Source organism: Carassius carassius, chromosome 1, assembly GCF_963082965.1.
Source record: "Carassius carassius chromosome 1, fCarCar2.1, whole genome shotgun sequence".
NCBI lineage: Eukaryota > Metazoa > Chordata > Actinopteri > Cypriniformes > Cyprinidae > Carassius > Carassius carassius.
The window spans coordinates 14026544-14046486 of NC_081755.1; the positions used below are offsets into that span (position 1 = coordinate 14026544).

The 19943-nt window shown below is 38.6% G+C and overlaps 2 protein-coding genes across 2 annotated transcripts in view; both read right to left on the reverse strand.

The window, feature by feature from the left end:
* The window catches only part of LOC132147032 (zinc finger protein 271-like), a 220253-nt gene that overhangs the window by 130401 nt on the left and 69909 nt on the right, over positions 1-19943 (reverse strand). The gene's annotated exons all lie outside the window — the stretch shown is intronic.
* LOC132128221 (cytolytic toxin-alpha-like) overlaps positions 1-19943 on the reverse strand; it is a 38566-nt gene that overhangs the window by 10102 nt on the left and 8521 nt on the right. Inside the window, exon 2 of the mRNA XM_059540166.1 lies at positions 7683-7814. Within this exon, the coding sequence (XP_059396149.1) occupies positions 7683-7814 (132 nt within the window). The remainder of the gene's footprint in view (positions 1-7682; positions 7815-19943) is intronic.

Genomic DNA, 19943 nt, shown 5'->3' on the forward strand with positions numbered 1-19943 from the left:
GCTAGAATTATTGGAGGGACAAAGATGGATGAAATTCTTCTTACAACGACTCTAAACAGAGCAGTGAACTCTCATAATATGGATGGGATTGTTTTTGATGCATTCCGCCCAGCAGTATGGCAGGCATTGCGTGTGGAGTATCCGATCAGACTGAATCCTAAATCACTGAAGGGAGAAGAAATCGGGGATGCAGAGAATCCAACCACATATGTACAGAAACAGTTGAAAAGGTGGAAACAAGAAACTGAGTGGGATCCCGAGGGAGACCCATTAATGGTAACATTGTTTAGGCAAGCTGTGATTGATGCTATGCCGTCAGCAGTAAAAAGCAAGCTGGAGGATGTGGTCGGTTTAACTTCTAAAACACACAAAGAGTTTTGCGACCATGTGTCTCATGCAGTGGAACAACACAGAAAAAATGAACAAAAACTCAAAAGTCAAGAGAAAGAGTTACAACGTAAACTAACTCAATTACAGCTTGAAGAATTCACAAAGAAAAATAAGAAAAATATTCAAGCTTCAGTAACCAATGCAGCAGCCGAACAAATGACTATAATGCCTCCAGTAATTGCTCCACAACCAACTCTTCAGTCAAGCCCACTTACAGCAGTCCCTCCAAATGAACACTTGAACTCTGTGCCCATAATAAATGTTTATACTCAACAGCCAGTACAGATGGGACGGAGAAAAAACCCCATACAGCAAGGTCAAAGAGGCAGAAGCATGCCTCCAAGTCTGTGCTGGGGCTGTGGACAGCCCGGGCACAATAAAGCTGACTGTCCAACTCGTCAATGGCCACAGCAACCTCAGGGTGGAAGGGAGGTGAGCTGGCAACAGCCTAGTCAGGGTCCAGTGCAGGGTCCAGTAAACCCTTGGGGAGGTCCCAATCCAGGCTATTAGGGGTGCCCAGGGAATCCTAAAGGGGAGAGTCAGCTTCCAATTTTATCAACAAAAGCTGATCAAGAGCCTATTATGCAGATTAAAATAGAGGGAAAAGATACTCCGGTGATGATTGATACGGGCGCAAATCTAACTTGCATTAATTTGAAATATGCTTCACATCTCCCCATGTCTGGAAAATTTGCAAAGACAATAGGATTCTCGGGAAAAATGCAATTGATACCCATAACAGCTCCAGTGTGTCTACAAACAAAAGATCAAAGTATAACAATGCCCATTCTGGTATCAAATCAAACTCCTATTAATTTGTTAGGAAGAGATGCATTATGTAAATTAGGACTACAAATTTGGTGTTCTCCAGAAGGAATATATATTGATGCAATAGGAACAGAAACACAAATGATGGTTGCAGAGCCAAAAGCAAATGTTTATTGGATAGGACAGATAGAACAAGATGTGAGACAGACAGTCAATAAATGGGGAAAGTTTATTGAAGCACAGATACCTGAAGCACAGCTATCAAAGTCTGAATTTCATTGCACAATGATGTATGATCAAGAAAGGTATGAAAATATAGAACAGAAATGGCAAAAAGAAACAAAAGGACAGCGGATTGAGATAGTCTCCCAGTACATCATCATAGGTAAACAGGGAGCAGCTTTAAACATACCAGAAGGTGAATTTGTCAAAAAATGGTTCAATGTAAATAACTCTGTCCCGCATATTGCAGTATATGTAGGAAAAAGTTGGGAAGCAAAAGATTTAGGACCAATGATGAAAAGGGCAGAACAAAGCAAATGGAAATCAACAGAAAACCCATTAATTTTTCATTCAGCTGACAAAAATTACATCAAAATTTTGTGTGCAACCACTTTGCTGGGAATTCCACAGGAAGTAGTTATCAGCCAAAAGAAAGAGACACAGATGACTACAGCATCTGTGTTAATAAACACAACTGAGACTGAATTATTTAAGGAAATGGAGTGTCAGGTACCAACTGAACTATGGTCTCAGCATGACACAGATATTGGATTAATAAAATCAACAAATCCAGTAAGAATTCAACTTAAGCCAAATGCACGTCTACCTAGAAAAGCACAATATCCTTTACGGGCAGATGCTGAAGCAGGAATAAAAGACACAATTGAAGGCTTAGTGAAGGCAGGAGTATTGATAGAAACTACTAGTTACTGTAACACTCCAATTATGCCTGTAATCAAATTAGACAAAAACAGATGGCAACTTGTTCATGATTTACGAACAATAAATGAAATAACGGAAGATATGCCAGCTGAGGTACCAAACCCGCACACTTTACTGACAAATGTCCCTCCTGATGCCAAATACTTTACTGTAATTGATCTTTGCTCTGCCTACTTCAGTGTACTGCTTGCAGAAGAGAGTAGATATTTATTTGCATTTTCATTTGCAAATAAACAATATACATATTCTAGAATTCATCAGGGATATAAACATTCACCACATATATTCAACAAGATTCTTAAGGCTGATTTAGAAGACCTCGTAATAGACGGTACACTATTACAATACATGGATGATTTAATTATCTGTTCTACGTCACTAGAACAATGTCACAAAGATTCAATTAAGGTGTTGACAAAATTAGCACAAGGAGGACACAAGGTGTATAAAAACAAATTGCAGTATTGCCAGCCTCAAGTGGAATACTTGGGAAGATTAATTGCATTTGGCACACGAGCTATAGCTCCAGCTCAATTAGAAGGTATAAGTAAAACACCGTTACCTCAGACAGTAGGCCAAATAATGAATTTTTTAGGAATGACTGGCTTTAGTGCAGAAGTTACTTACTTCGTAGATGGTTCTAGCTTTAGGGATCACGAAGGAAATCATACAGTATATTCAGTAGTGAAGAAAAACAAAAAAGAATATGAATCTGTAATATCACAACATTGTGTACAGCCATGCTCTGCTCAATTAGCAGAATTAAAAGCTCTCACAACTGCATGTCAGTTAGCAAAAGGACAAACTGCTAACATTTTTACAGATTCAGCATATGCTCATGGTGTATGTCATCTATTCGGAGCAGTGTGGAAACAAAGAGGTTTCAAAAAGAGTGATGGGACTCCCATCCAACATAGTGAACAAATAGGGCAATTGATTTCTGCTATGATGCTACCAAAACTACTAGCAATAATCAAATGTCAAGCACACTAAAAGGGAAATGACTATGTCATTAAAGGAAACAATGCAGCAGATGTAGAAGCTAAAAAAGTTTCAGGGTGTCAGGTAGCAGTATTAGCACCTGTTGTACTTATCGAACCTCATCCTCAACTGGATGACATTATTCGAATTCAACAACAAGCAGGCCCCTATGAACAATCAATGTGGCATCAAAGGGGAGCTAAAAAAGACTCACAGGACATCTGGCGTACACATGAAGGAAACATTGTTGCACCTACTTCATTGTTGAATATTCTTATTACAGATGCACATGGTTTTGACCATTGTGCAAGGGGAGAAGTAGTAAGAAAAATTAAACAGCAAGGATATTGGTCTCCTTATTTATATGCAATGGTGGATGAATTTTTGTCCACATGTGAAGTATGTGCTAAATACAATGTAAGAAAAGGCATAGTGACACCAATAGGTCATATTCCAACACCTGAAGGCCCCTTTAAACATCTTGTATGCGATTATGTGGATATGATAAAGTGTGTACAAGGCAAAAGATACATGCTTGTTATCATAGACAGGTTTAGCAGATGGGTGGAGGCGGTACCATCCGCAGATCTAGGAGCAGGAACGGTAATAAAATTTCTAACAAGAGAGGTAATTCCTAGATTTGGAATTCCATCAGAAATAAGTTCAGATAATGGGTCAGCATTCATACAAAAAACTGTGAAACAAGTATTGCAACAATTAAGAATAAAACAGAGACTAGGATGCGTTTATAGACCTCAATCACAAGGGTCAGTGGAGAGGGTTAATGGAGTTATCAAGGCCAAAATAAACAAAATATGTGAAAGTACTAAACTTAATTGGATTGATGCATTACCGCTCGCACTAATGAGTTATCGCATGCAAACTAACAGGAACACGCATTTAACACCGCATGAAATGCTTACGGGTCGACCCATGCCTGTGCCATATTGTAGAGGTCCCTATAAAGGACCGCCTCTAGAACAATTACAAATGGAACTTCGTTCTTATATGAAGAAATTAACTGCCATACATAAAGCTATCTATTTACAGGAAAAAAGAAAAGAGCCCAGAGAGGAATCGGAGACTGCCTGTCCATTTGTTCCAGGGGACCAAGTTTATCTGAGGGTATTCCGGAGAAAATGGAATGAGCCCCGGAGAGAAGGACCCTACACAGTGGTGAGAGCTACTCCAAAAGCAGTCCAAGTGGAAGGAAGCACAACCTGGTATCATCTAAACCACTGTACTAGAGTTCCCACAGGAAAGGCAGAAAGAAAGGAAAACAGTCAACCAGACAATGCAGGAGAGAGCAATGAGGAAAAATCAGAGACACATGATGAAGTGCAAACTGACGAGAGCTCCCCAAAAGATACACAAGGAGCTTCTTTCCTCCTGTCAGACAAACTGGAGAGGACAGAGAATAAGTCTGACAACATGTCTGAAGACCATCCTATGCCTAATGCATCTCATAATGCAGACTCAAACTCTACCGATAGAAAGCAACCTGACTTCCCTTCCATTGACTTTTCAACCTTTGAACAAAAGTGACAATGTAATCAACTCAACAGAACCAATGATAATCAAAATTCGTAGAGACATTGATTATGATGTACAAGGTGATGAAGACATTAGTCAAATTGATGCATTATGGGATACAGCCCAAAATAATGAATGGTATAAATGGGCAGCCTTTACAGCTAAAGAAACAGGAAAAGAGGAGTTGCGATATTAATAGGAGGATTATTATTTTGCTGTGTATTACCTTTATTAAGATCATTAATAGTCAATGCTATTGTTAAGCAAATGGAAGTGATAAAAGTCCCGAATGATCAACAAAGGATCACTGAAAGGAGTCTGGAGGAATATTATGAAGGATGGCTAAACAAACTGAACTTAAATGAGCAAACTTTTGACGATAGTTCTATTGTCACCTTTATTTGTCACCTTTATTTATATAGCGCTTTAAATAAAATACATTGCGTCAAAGCAACTGAACAACATTCATTGGGAAAACAGTGTCAATAATGCAAAAATGATAGTTAAAGGCAGTTCATCATTGGATTCAGTTATGTCATCTCTGTTCAGTTAAATAGTGTCTGTGCATTTATTTGCAATCAAGTCAACGATATCGCTATTGATTCTAACGAGAATGATGAAGATGTCTAAAGGAGAACCAAACCCTGGATATAAGTGCCAGTTTAACTTCGGCCCAGGGAGGCTCTCTACGATACATAAGGTATCTGAGCTGAAGATCAACTTTTATGATCTTGTGATATTCAATTAGTGATGTAATGTATGTATTTTATGCCTTTTATACATAACTGTGATAACCACAGGCAAATGCTGAACCAATTGCACGCTCTCACGCTTATAACATTGTGTACTATTACAAAAGGAAATAGGGAGACTGGATCTTTTACTCCCTCCTCGTCAAAAAAGGAGAGAGATGTTTGGTCCAGTAATCCCTCAGAGTGGAATTTCATAATCTAGTCACTGGTGATAATACAATGTGACTTATTTAGTCACTAGGTAGTGTAACTAATATGACTGGATTATGAAGTAGCACTCTGGATAAGAAAAATGTGAGACTTATTAAGTCTCAAAGGGGAGAATATGTGGAAGATTTTTATTAGTAAAATTTTAAGTAAACAAGTATATAATCAATGTGAATCTAGCCATTTTTGTCGCTAGTTATTACTCCATTATAATCTTATAGGTAATAGAAAGCTACGTGCTGGAATGTACAAAACTGAGGAGAAACATATGGTCAGACATACATACAGGGCCTTTGTTTAAAATAAATCAAGCAGGGGGCCTCTCCTCTCTAGGGAGGTATTAAAATTGTAATCATAAGGAAAAGTTTGACTATGTGGAACCGCCCCATTTAGTGTATTTAAGGGTGATACCAAATAACATTCGGGAGATCTCCTTGCAAGGACTCTCGGCTTTATTTTCTGTAAAATAAAGTCTTTTCTTCTGAGAGAAAAATCCCTGACTGAGTGTGATTCTTCAGAGAACTGGCAGACAACACCACAAAGAAGGCCTGACCTGGCCGTAGAACCTTTTCAAATTTTCTACATGGTAGGTCTCAACTTGCTTGGGTTCGGTTGACATCTCAACTCTGTAATTTACATTATTCAACTGTTTCAAAACTTTGGCAGCCCCTTGCCACTTAGGAGCTAACTTGGCGGTAAAGGCATCCCCTGCACGAGACAACGGGTGAGTACGAACCCATAAAAGTTCCCCTTCTTGGAAGGTCTCTTGCTGTCTCTTACGGTTGTAGTATCTCTGTTGTCTACTCTGGGCTCTCATGACATTCTCCTTCACTCTTTCCAAGAGCGATTGCTGGCGTTCAATAGCTTTATATGCAGACTGGTCAGGGTCAGGTGAACGATATTGGAATAATTCCAGCGGTCCTTTCAACTTGCGTCCTAGAGCAATGTTCACCCTTTCTGTCAAGTTAGTCTGCGGGTGGTATGCTGTGGTTTTTGTGAGTTTTTGAATTGCACCCCACTGTCTGCAGGTAGCATTCAAAAGTTGAGATGTAAACTGCGGTCCCCGGTTTGACACCAAATAAGTAGGTACTCCCCATCGAGTAAAGATCTCCTTGATAAGGATATTAGTTATCAAAGGCGTTTTGGCTGACCGCAATGGGAAGACCTCAACCCACTTACTACAGTAATCCACAGTGACCAACAAATACTCGTTCATCTTCATGCTCCTCGGAAACGGACCCATAAGATCAACGCCAACCATGTATCCAGCTTCTTTCACAGGAGTAGATTGAAGGGTTCCAGAAAGTTTGGATATGCGAGGTTTGTATTGCTGACAAACTTGGCACTGTTTACAGTAATCCCATACATCATGTTGAATTTCTGGCCAATACACCACGTTGAGCAATCGACGTAATGTTTTCATGCGCCCAAGATGCCCACTCAAAGGATTATCGTGGGCAAACTGGAGAAATTGCTGCCGTAGATCTTTTGGGATAACTACCTGCAAAATATGTCCCTTTTGACCATCAGGAATAGATCTAAACAGAAAGTTGTTTTGAGCAACATAGTGGATCCGTTGGGGGTCAATAGGGTCGAGCTTTGCTTCATCCCACAAAAGCTGCAATGATTGGTCGCTTTTCTGGCTTCGACCAAGTTCTTCCCAGTTAATTGGTAAACCTCCATTCACATCTTTTGCTTGGCATACTGCAACACAACCGAGTAGCTCTTCTTCAGGAATTGCACAGGACAGTGTATCAGGCACTACATTACATCTCCCTCTCCGATAACTCACAGTAAAGTCAAACCCCTGGAGTCTGATAGCCCACCTAGTAAGTCTTGATGTTGGACGAGGATGGTTAAAAACCCAAGTGAGAGCGGCATGATCTGTAATTACCACAAAAGGTCTCCCTTCCAGGTACTGTCGCCATTTCTCAACTGCCCAGATCACAGCAAGGCATTCTTTTTCTGACACTGCATATGATTTTTCTGCTCCTTGAAGCAGCCGGGAGGCATAGGCAATGACGTGTTCTCCCCTCTCTGACTCTTGAGTTAGTACAGCTCCCAGACCAAGATCACTCGCATCAGTCTGCACCTTGAATGACTTACTTGAGTCTGGGGGCACGAGAACTGGAGCCTTTTGTAGGGCATCTTTCAAATCCTCTAGAGAATGCTGGCACTCTTCAGACCAGTTCCATGGCACATCTTTCTTCTTTAGTGCATGGAGTGGTGCAGCACGTTCTGAAAAATACGGAATAAAGCAATGATACCACCCAGCAAGACCTAAGAATCGCTCAACTTCTTTAACATTTTTGGGGGTAGGAAAATTCCTAACAGCATTCACTTTGGAATCTTCGGTCTTGATCCCTTCTTCCGAAATGACGTGTCCTAGAAAAGTCAGTGATTTTTTTACCAATTTACACTTTTCCAGATTAAGTGTCAAGCCAGTTGATTCCAATGCAGCAAAGACCTTCTTCAGATCTTGGAAGTGCTGCTGAATGTCTCTGGAGTATACGACAATGTCATCTATGTACACAAAACAGCACTTGCCTATAAGATCTTGCAGAACTTTATTCATCAGCCTTTGGAATATTGCACCAGCATTTTTTAACCCAAACGGAAGACGAACAAACTCATACTGGTTGTACTTAGTGACAAAGGCAGTTTTCTGGATACTACTCTCGTTCATTGCCACTTGCCAGTATCCACTTTTGAGGTCCAGAGTGCTGAATACCATAGCTCCATAGACAGACTCCAAGATATCCTGTATCTGAGGCATTGGAAAGCTATCCAGTGGAGTTTTAGCATTCAATGCACGATAATCCACACAGAAACGCATTCCTCCATCCTTCTTGGGTACTAACACTACTGGAGCTGCCCATGGGGAAGTAGATGGACGTATTATACCTTTACCCAGCATGGCCTTGACTTCTTCATCAATGAAATTTTGCTTATTGATGGGAACAGGATAGGCTCTTTTACGTACTGGCATAGAGTCGCTAGTTATGATCTGGTGCTTAATGATAGATGTTTGGCCCGACACATCTGTACAGACAGTCGGCCAGTTTAGCAGCAATCCTTCTAAATGCCTCTTCTCTGTTCGGGAAGCATCAGCGAGATCTACCAAATCCTTGATAACATCCACGATATCTGTGGGTACTTGCACTATTGGCAGTGCATAGTATATATTAATTGAGGGTGACTGATCAAAGCAAGAGAAAGAGTGTAATGCTTCCTTCTGTCCTGGAAATGAATATGTGGAGGTGTCAAAATCCAACTTGACTCTACATGATACAAGGAACTCAAGGCATAAAATGAGCGGAAAAGCCAAATCCTCATCTTTCATGATGAACAGCCTCAATGGGTTTGTGCATCCTTGAAGGGTACACTTCCAGGTTACTTCACCGAGCGCCCTCTGGACATGTCCATTGGCCAGGGCAAATGTCTGTCCCCGACTGGATTGCCAAGACTCGGTCTCATCTTTCCATCTTTTCCATAGTGACTCCTGGATTAATGAGTAAGAGCTACCTGTATCCACAATGGCTTCACACGGTTGACTACGCAAAGTTACAGTCAAGGTGAGAAGTTTGACATTACCTCTTGTCAACAATGCCATGTTGTGGTGTCCGGGCTAATCTTTGCTGTACTTATCTGGGCCCCCTTTCCTAAAAGCTCTTTCTGCTTGCCGTTGCTTCCAGAAAGCTCTTTCCTCAGAAATATCTCGTTCTACCAAAGTTCCTATGCGCACCAGGTCATCAAAAGTAGTTGCTGTTCCTCTTAAAATGCTTGCAAGACGGGGATTACAATTTCTCAAAGTAGCCTGCAGAATCTCCTTTTCAGTCATTGTTGGTTTAAGCCTAAGAACATAAGGCTCTGTACTGGAAGGCAAATGTTCGAATATCCTCATCAATCTGTTGTTTTCTCTCGCATATCCTCCTCTCCGCTTCAACCTCGTGATCATCGGGTAGGAAGGACCGCAAAAAGGTAGCCTTGAACTGACTCCATGATCTAACATGTGCTTTTTCGGCCACCCACCAATCTTTGGCTGTATGTGTCAGCACAGATGGTAATGTTGCAAGTATCTCAGCATCACTCATTGGAATGTACAGCTAAGTACTCTGCACACTTCTCGAGATAAGCTATTGGGTCTTCATCTACTGCACTGCCAAACTTAGGGAATTCCATTTTTACAGCCATTTTGTAAGGCAATTGGTGTACCATTGGAGGCAATTGATCTGACATTGATGTGGTAGTTGGTGTAGAAGCAGCTCCAGGTGTAAGACACAACAAAGACTTGAGATGGATGTCCCTCCTTTTCATACAATCCATCACAGCTTTTCCCATCTCTTGCAATTGGTCTTCTAGAGATTTCTTCAGGAGGCTAGTTTTCTTTTCTACAAAGTCAGTAAGCTTCTCCTCCAAGTCTGTCAGGCTTTGGGTGTCAGGTTATGATTGTGTGGTCATTTGCTTTGCTAAATCTTGAATCTGTGCCTCTACAACAGTCAACCGATGGTCATACTGCTGAAAACAATTATGGATATATCTTTCCACTCCCTGGACACGTTCCACACCATCTTTCTACATTTTGTCCATTCTGAGTGCAAGTTGACCCACCCTTGTTGCAATGGTCAGACTGATCAAACTTTCCTCACCCTCATCCAGTGGTGGTGGAGGCGGTAGACAACTTGAGTCATTATCCTCTTCTGGAGCAGTCACCTCTCCTTCTGGTTCTATATACAAGCTGCTAAAGGAGTGTATTAGCTCTTGAACTGGCTCACGCCGAGTTGTGAAAGGCTCAGAACTATAATCTGAATCCATTTTGTGAATAGACTCAGTGTTATCTCATGCAGAAGCTTCCACCAAGACATATATTAAAAAGATAAATCAGCTATCAATTTACAAATGCTTCCACAAATCAAATTGTAACCTACCACATGGGCAAACAAATGGGGAAAAGATTGGTGTTACACATAGATATATTGAAAAGACATAGCATATGATTGATTCAAAAAACATGCATTCAATTCACTCTTCAGAAAATTTGCTAAAGCGAATAATACTAACCCAAATAATACTAACTGCTGCATGCAAAGGTTATTAACTCTCTTTAAAATGTGAGATAATTTGACATTTTTAAGATATGGTTAGGTATTCTTAGGTGTACATGTCTAATGGTAAGACCCCAGGAATACATTGATAATTATAATAAAAATAAATATTAACTTTATTAATTACATTTGAAATATTCCCAACATGGCCGTGTGCTTACATAGGTGTCCATGATAATGCCTGTCAAAATTGATTTTAAATTGAAATGGTAAATGGTGTAACTTGTAGGGGCCAATTTAGTCATATATCACTAGTTCTAATGCTGATTAAAGATGTAATATAAACTAACCTACTTTTTTTTTTACTATCTCCAAGTGTTCAGTGTTGTTGTTTTTGTGTTTTTCTGAGAAAGTGGTGCTTTATCCACAACTTAATTAACAAAGCTCTGTAAGCCTAGTATAAAATAATTATGTTAAACAGCATGACTGTTTTTGTTTTATATAATAAACGTTTTGCTTTAATGCATATTTCTATTCCATTCACCTAATATAATGTAATATAATCGTATAATCAGGGGTGCACATAATTTTTTCAGCCTTCTTCTCATATGAGAACCTGGGCCCAGTTGTTTAAAAGTAATCCAGTGGGATTTCGGATCATGAATTGTATCAAATCATGGGAAGGTTTTTTTTTTTTAGTTTAAAATTGTCCCGCTTACTTTTAAAGCTTTTTATGGTCTGGCTCCTTACTATCTTTGCAACCTTCTATTTCCCTACTCTCCACCTCGTTCATTGCGGTCCTCTGATTCTCATCTTCTCACCGTCCCTCAGTATCGCCTCTCTTCCATGGCGGGCAGATCATTCAGTGTGTTCCTGCTTCTAGATTATGGATCTTCCCAGAAAACTCTGTCTTGCCAATAGTCTGCCTGAATTCAATTTGGTGCAATTTCTAGGGTTGAAGTTGTGGCCTTATGGTTAGAAAGTTGGACTCGTAATCCAAAGGTTGTGAGTTCGAGTCTCGGATTTGTAGGTGGGGGGAGTGAATGTACAGTGCTCTCTCCCACCTTCAGTACAACAACTGAGGTGCCCTTGACCAAGACACAGAACCCCCAACTGCTCCCCGGGGCGCCACAGCAAAAAAATGGCTGCCCACTGCTCTGGGTGTGTTCAGTGTGTGTGTGTACTTTGGATGGGATCAGGGGCGTAGTTTATGGGGGGGATGGGGGGGAGGTAACCCCCCAATATTCAAATCCATCAGTTACAACCCCCCCAATATTTCAACATGAAAATAACAGTAGATCAAATAAAAAATATAATATGAAAAAATAGAATTCATTTATTTTGTAAAAATAATTTTGTTCCTAATCAAATATGAGTATGTCATAATAAATCAGACAAAAAATACTCCCCCTCCTTTGAACCGATTGGTAACGCCCAACCAATGAGTCGCACTTTCACCAAAACAAGCGAGTGGTGTTTGAATGGGAGAGCACACGGTTGATGTTAACGCTAAAAATGAAGAAAGCGCTGCACAGCGGACTATATTATATATAACTGCTGGTCAGAGAAAATAAAAATAAAGCATGTACTGAGAATGAGGTATGAGAATATTGTGTAATAGTTAGTACACACCACATATATTTTAGCTAGCTAATCCATTGCAATGTATTTAGCTATAACTATCAGTATAACAAGTTACCAAAGCAGCTGTCTGTTTTGCTAGTATATTTTTCAATAGTGTCTGTAATTATCAACGACAAAAGTATTCACATCGGTGTTTGTTTTCTTACTAAATTAATCTGACTTTTGAACGAATTGGATGAATTAACGATTTAAGTGGCTAACTCATTAAAACAGTGAAACGCTGCCGCCTACTGGCGGTTTCAATACTTAATTTCTTTCTTTTGATAATCTCTACTATGTTAGAATTTTATGAATGATGATTATGATTATACACAAATTTCATAACGTTATGAGGTGTATAATCTCTTAACATGTTTTTATAACAGATTCGAGGTAAATATAGCTGCAGGGTAGAAAAGTCAGCAGAGGGAGAAGAGGAGCAGGTGATCAGGTAAAGAAGATGCCATTCAAGCAATAAAATAAAATAGGAAACAGTATAGAAAAACAGCAGCTTTGTAAAGTTAGGCTATACATTAATGCCTTTAATGTTTTAAAGATGTGTTTCCCTTTTAAAAAAATAAAATGCATTAAGGTGGAATGTAAAAATCTTAAAATAAATGTCTAAATGTTGTCTCTTTCATATTTGTATATGTCCAATTTGTAATCAGTTAAAGCATGTTGCCAGATAGATAGATAGATAGATAGATAGATAGATAGATAGATAGATAGATAGATAGATAGATAGATAGATAGATAGATAGATAGATAGAAAGAAATAAATTATCCAATAACAATACACATAAAAACATTTTTTTTGAAAAAAATAACTGGCAGCATACAACGTTCAACCCCCCCAATGTTCAAACTAAATCTACGCCCTTGGATGGGATAAATGCAGATGCTTCTGTTTATTCTGTCTTATATTGTTTTATCTATATGTTACTCTCTAGATGTCTGACAGTGGCGGACTGGGACAGTAAATCAGGCCAGGAATTTGACTCCACCCCATGCCACCCAATTCATGTGTCCACCAGACTGCTAAACTCTTTGGCTCTTTCAGTTGTTTGAATTGGGTTATACTTAAAAAATAAATCAAAATCCTTAGACTGTGGATGGGCAAAATAATTAAATGAAATAGCAAGAAGTATCAAGGCATTCACTGTCTCTATCATCTTTCCTTTAATCCCTCTCTCTCTCACTCTGCACATTGAGTTTCTCTGCAATATGAAATAAGCACTTTCAACAGTCTATATTAATTATGCAGCCATCAATTGTACGTCCCAATGATCACAGTCCTACTACTGATAACTTTATAAATCATAAAAGCACATATTTTTAAGAGTATAGCCAGCATGTTTAGTTTTGCTAATAGCTTAAACTTTACTTGAAGGTTCCTGCTCTGACTCAAAAGCTGAACTGTCCACCCTCTCTCGTTCAACAGCAGGAGTACTAGCAGCACTAGTGCTACTGTTGCTTCCTTCGTCACCTTCAAAATAAATAAGCATTGTACACTAGGCCAGTGGTTCCCAAACTTTTCCATTCTACGACCCACCTAGACAAGTGTAATCTATTTCACGACCCACCAAAATATATATATATAAAAAAAAATAAGAAAACGATTGACATTACTTTAAGCCTAATCTTAAAAGTTTGATGACAGAAATTAAGTATTTAATAAAAATAAAAAATTTTCACTACTAATATTTCAGTTTTAATTTTTGTTTACAGACGTTAAAATATGTAGTGTCCATAAAAACGTGAAGCAGGCTCACTCTAGTGAACTGTAATCTGCGCTGCTGTGTTTTGTTGCAGAAAATACATTCATGATCTTCCGTTTGTGTCGGCGAGAACGGAGCACAATCCAACACTTATTTAGAAAAGCATGAGAAGCAAAGCAGAGCTATCTAACACAGTTTTGAGATTAAAATAATTGTGAAATTGGTAAAAAATTATAATAAACAGATGTGTCTCATTTTAAATAATAATAAAAAAAATATATTTATTTTTGTGATGGTTAAATAAATGTTCAGCAATATCTTCAAAAGACTTCTGAACTTTGGCAAATTTTTCTCTAAACAGAGATGATACATCAAGGAAATATTGCAAACTTTTGTACATTTTGTTACGTGGAAATGTTTAAATCTTGTAGTGTTACAATTAATCCTGCATTTGTGCCCTGCTTATGGAATTACATTTGTTTCAATAATAATGAACGAAACTTTATAAAACTGAACGTAACTTTTTCAGAAACTATCAAAAATATGCCATTACAAAAGAAGAAAAACACTATGAAAATGAAAAAAAATTAACTCAGTCGCACAAATTTAACAGGCTCTTCAAATATGCTTCATTCTTTGTTAATGTTTTTCAAAGATTCGTTTTCGCTAATCGTGGATTCTGAATTCATTGCTACAGATTTCGCTTACGTTTCGCAGTTTTTCGTTTGGTGTTTTGACACAAACATCTCATGGGGGTGGTGTTAACAGTGATCTACTCTGATTGGATAGTGAGCTTTTGATGGACAGGTGCTCTCTGACCGGGAAGTACAGACGCCACCCAGTGGCCTCTCTCGTCCTTCACTGTCGTCGCTCCTCTTTTGTATACTTCCTATCTCCTCCGGGGTTCTCGAGACCGGTGAGTGTTGCAGGTGTCGCTCATTTCCCAATCACTCCACGGCTCTCGGCCCCGCCCCACTCGTCACATTCGTGCAGCCCTAGACTGAACTGTGTGAGTGTGTGTGTGTGTTTTTATTGAAACGCAAATTTAGCTGCAGCCAAGTGACTTTGTGTGACCCACCTTGTTCCATTCTGTGACCCACAAGTGGGTCGCGACCCACAGTTTGAAAACCCCTGCACTAGGCTACATATTGTAGGCTAGAAATGGAAAATCAATTTCTGGTCAATTTTGGCACTAAAAAATACTGTATCCCCATATGTAAAACAGTGTGCTAGTTTGTCATTAAGATGCTCTTTTAAAATATCTATCATTACATATGATATGTATGATACATTATATATATATATTAATAGATGTAAATATTAGGGTGGAACAGTTCCACAGTTTGGATAAAAGCGTCTGCTAAATGCATAAATGTTATTTAATTTCAGTGTTGGGAAGGTTACTTTGGAAATGTAATAGGTTACAGATTACAAGTTACCCTGTTTAAAATGTAATAGTAGTGTAACTTTTTCAATTACTTTATTAAAGTAATGTAACTAATTACTTTTGAGTACTTTTTGATTACTTTTCTAAATTTGTGAAAATTAAAGAATAATAAATAAAAGCATATACATCAACTTAAATACAGTTATCTAATAAGCATGTGACGTATTCTTTGTACTAAACTGAAACATTGGTGTTTTTTAAACTGCTGTCTCTTTGTATATGATATGATGATAGTTTTCTCAAAATAAGTAAAATGCACATTAAGTGACACAAAGCAGTTCTAGAAATTATGTTTATGTGCTCGTGTACTCCTATACTGAGGGGGCAGAGGTTGAAAACACTGCGAGCTTCAGGCCAATGTGTAGTAAATGAAACCATGTCTTTGCCATTAATTTACAGGAGGGGCGGACTGGGAAAAAAATTCAGACTGGAAAATTCAAACTCATACAAACAAATTCATGGACAAAACTATTTTTTGTATGGACCTGACATAAAAAAAGGTTTAAATCTTTAATTTGGGGACATGAAAAATAATTAAAAGTTCTCTCCTGAACTGCACCTTCACTTCCATTTTTCTCTTCAGTCTCTTTATTTTGCCCTGTTATCCATCTCTCTCATGACTTTAATACTCAAGATTGAACAAAACTATACTTTACAATACAATACTCTACAATACTACAATATCTTTATAGAAAAACCCTAATACTGTACACGAGTCATATTTTTCCCTTACAAAAAATGACCATGCTTTTATTAGCCTATATAAAACTTGTTTTGTTTTTGTTTTTTTTGCAAATGGATTTGTATTTATTTTTAAATAAATACATTTGTAAAATAATTTTACATTTTTGGTTACCACATTTAAACAATAGTAACCATTTTCTCTGGATTTATAGTTAAATATTAAAATGTAAATTTTCGTAAGGGTTGTGTTGTTGGCTGTCGGAGCTCCCCCTAAACCTATAAAAAAATCAGAATTTTTTTCAGCTAAATTACTACTGTAACATTACAACTGATAATAATGATGTCCTTTATATAGTATTTTGAGTGATGACTGATGAGCAACGTGCTGCTGCTTGATTAAATAAATAAAAAAACAAAGACAAAAAAGCATCTTTACAGATGAAACTGACCTTAAACCCTGAACAGTAGTTCTGCTTTTCTGCTCCAGCTGTGCGCTTCCACAGTCCACTCTACTCTCTCTCTCTGTCTCTCTCTCTCTCTCTGTCTCTCTCTCTGTCTCTCTCTCTCTCTCTCTCTCTCTCTCTCTCTCTCTCTCTCTCTCTCTCTCTCTCTCTCTGTCTCTGTCTCTCTCTCTCTCGCATTGATTACTCTGTCTGATCCAAACCGTTTGGCGGAGGCGCGGAGAGCGCGCGAGTCATGACTAACAATTCATGACTTATTAGAGATTTAATTATCAAATGGCGGATTCGCAAATGATCGCTTTAGTACATGCGGCAGGCAATTATACAACAATTATATTAAATAGTGGGGCAAAATCGGCTGCCAGGCCACCGGGAATTGTCCCGGTTCTCCCGGTGTCCAGTCCGCGCCTGATTTCCACAGACACGCAGAATGTGCAAGTCATATATTGCATTTTTGGGGCTTAATATTCACAGACACTAGTCCATGTCATGTTTTGATTCAAGTGTACTGACCTACTTTTGATTTAGTCATCCAAAATGTGGGATATTCCGTCCGTTAGGCATTCCGTTTTTATGACTGGATTCTACGAAACAGACTGTGTTTCCGCATCCCAGAAATTATTAGGGCGGTATGTCTCAGAATAGTCAGTGCAATTTGGGAAATAAATCAGTTAAACCTGTATGTGGATGTGTGTAAATATTCAAATGTAATCCCCTTTGTAATCGTTAAAAATTTCATAAGTAACTGTAATTTAATTACTCATTTTTTCGTGGTAACTGTAACTAATTACAGTTACAATAATTTTGTAATTAAATTACGTAACGCCGTTACATGTAACTAGTTACTCCCCAACACTGTTTAATTTTAATTAAATTTATTAATAAATGATTAAAATTTCTCTTTTTTATAAATTATTAGGCTATACTTCTGCCTGTGCTTTGTAGCAAACTTAATGCATGTGCTTGAGCGCGGAATAAATGAAGGTTCATTATGGTTTAGTTGACTTACAGTGTGTGTAACTAAAGCAATTACCAATGTCAATGTCAATGTCACCTTTATTTATATAACGCTTTAAACAAAATACATTGCGTCAAAGCAACTGAACAACATTCATTAGGAAAACAGTGTCAATAATGCAAAAATGATAGTTAAAGGCAGTTCATCATTGGATTCAGTGATGTCATCTCTGTTCAGTTAAATAGTGTCTGTGCATTTATTTGCAATCAAGTCAACCATATCGCTGTAGATGAAGTGTCCCCAACTAAGCAAGCCAGAGGCGACAGCAGCAAGTAACCGAAACTCCATCGGTGACAGAATGGAGAAAAAAACCTTGGGAGAAACCAGGCTCAGTTGGGGGGCCAGTTCTCCTCTGACCAGACGAAACCAGTAGTTCAATTCCAGGCTGCAGCAAAGTCAGATTGTGCAGAAGAATCATCTGTTTCCTGTGGTCTTGTCCTGGTGCTCATCTGAGACAAGGTCTTTACAGGGGATCTGTATCTGGGGCTCTAGTTGTCCTGGTCTCCGCTGTCTTTCAGGGATGTAGAGGTCCTTTCTAGGTGCTGATCCAGCATCTGGTCTGGATACGTACTGGATCCGGGTGACTGCAGTGACCCTCTGATCTGGACACAGACTGGATCTGGTGGCCACGTTGACCTCGGGAACAAGAGAGAAACAGACAAATATTAGCGTAGATGCCATTCTTCTAATGATGTAGCAAGTACATAGGGTGTTATGGGAAGTGTTTCCGGTTCCGGTTAACCTAATTAATGCAGCCTAAAAATCCTTTAACGGATTTGGATAATAAAAGCATATTAGTATGTTATGTGTATGCCAGGTTAAAGAGATGGGTCTTTAATCTAGATTTAAACTGCAAGAGTGTGTCTGCCTCCCGAACAATGTTAGGTAGGTTATTCCAGAGTTTGGGCGCCAAATAGGAAAAGGATCTGCCGTCTGCAGTTGATTTTGATATTCTAGGTATTATCAAATTGCCTGAGTTTTGAGAACGTAGCGGACGTAGAGGATTATAATGTAAAAGGAGCTCATTCAAATACTGAGGTGCTAAACCATTCAGGGCTTTATAAGTAATAAGCAATATTTTAAAATCTATGCGATGCTTGATAGGGAGCCAGCGCAGTGTTGACAGGACCGGGCTAATATGGTCATACTTCCTGGTTCTAGTAAGAACTCTTGCTGCTGCATTTTGGACTAGCTGTAGTTTGTTTACTAAGCGTGCAGAACAACCACCCAATAAAGCATTACAATAATCTAACCTTGAGGTCATAAATGCATGGATTAACATTTCTGCATTTGACATTGAGAGCATAGGCCGTAATTTAGATATATTTTTGAGATGGAAAAATGCAGTTTTACAAATGCTAGAAACGTGGCTTTCTAAGGAAAGATTGCGATCAAATAGCACACCTAGGTTCCTAACTGATGACGAAGAATTGACAGAGCAACCATCAAGTCTTAGACAGTGTTCTAGTTTATTACAAGAAGACTTTTTAGGTCCTATAATTAACACCTCTGTTATTTCAGAATTTAGCAGTAAGAAATTACTCGTCATCCAGTTTTTTATATCGACTATGCAATCCATTAGTTTTTCAAATTGGTGTGTTTCACCGGGCTATGAAGAAATATAGAGCTGAGTATCATCAGCATAACAGTGAAAGCTAACACCATGTTTCCTGATGATATCTCCCAAGGGTAACATATAAAGCGTGAAGAGTAGCGGCCCTAGTACTGAGCCTTGAGGTACTCCATACTGCACTTGTGATCGATAGGATACATCTTCATTCACTGCTACGAACTGATGGCGGTCATCTAAGTACGATTTAAACCATGCTAATGCACTTCCACTGATGCCAACAAAGTGTTCAAGTCTATGCAAAAGAATGTTGTGGTCAATTGTGTCAAACGCAGCACTAAGATCCAATAAAACTAATAGAGAGATACACCCACGATCAGATGATAAGAGCAGATCATTTGTAACTCTAAGGAGAGCAGTCTCAGTACTATGATACGGTCTAAATCCTGACTGGAAATCCTCACATATACCAATTTCTCTAAGAAGGAATATAATTTGGTGGATACCACCTTTTCTAGTATCTTGGACAGAAAAGGGAGATTCGAGATTGGTCTATAATTAACTAGTTCTTTGGGGTCAAGTTGTGGTTTTTTGATCAGAGGCTTAATAACAGCCAGTTTGAAGGTTTTGGTGACATATCCTAATGACAATGAGGAATTAATAATAGTCAGAAGAGGATCTATGACTTCTGGAAACACCTCTTTTAGGAGCTTAGATGGTATAGGGTCTAACATACATGTTGTTGGTTTAGATGATTTAACAAGTTTATACAATTCTTCCTCTCCTATGGTAGAGAATGAG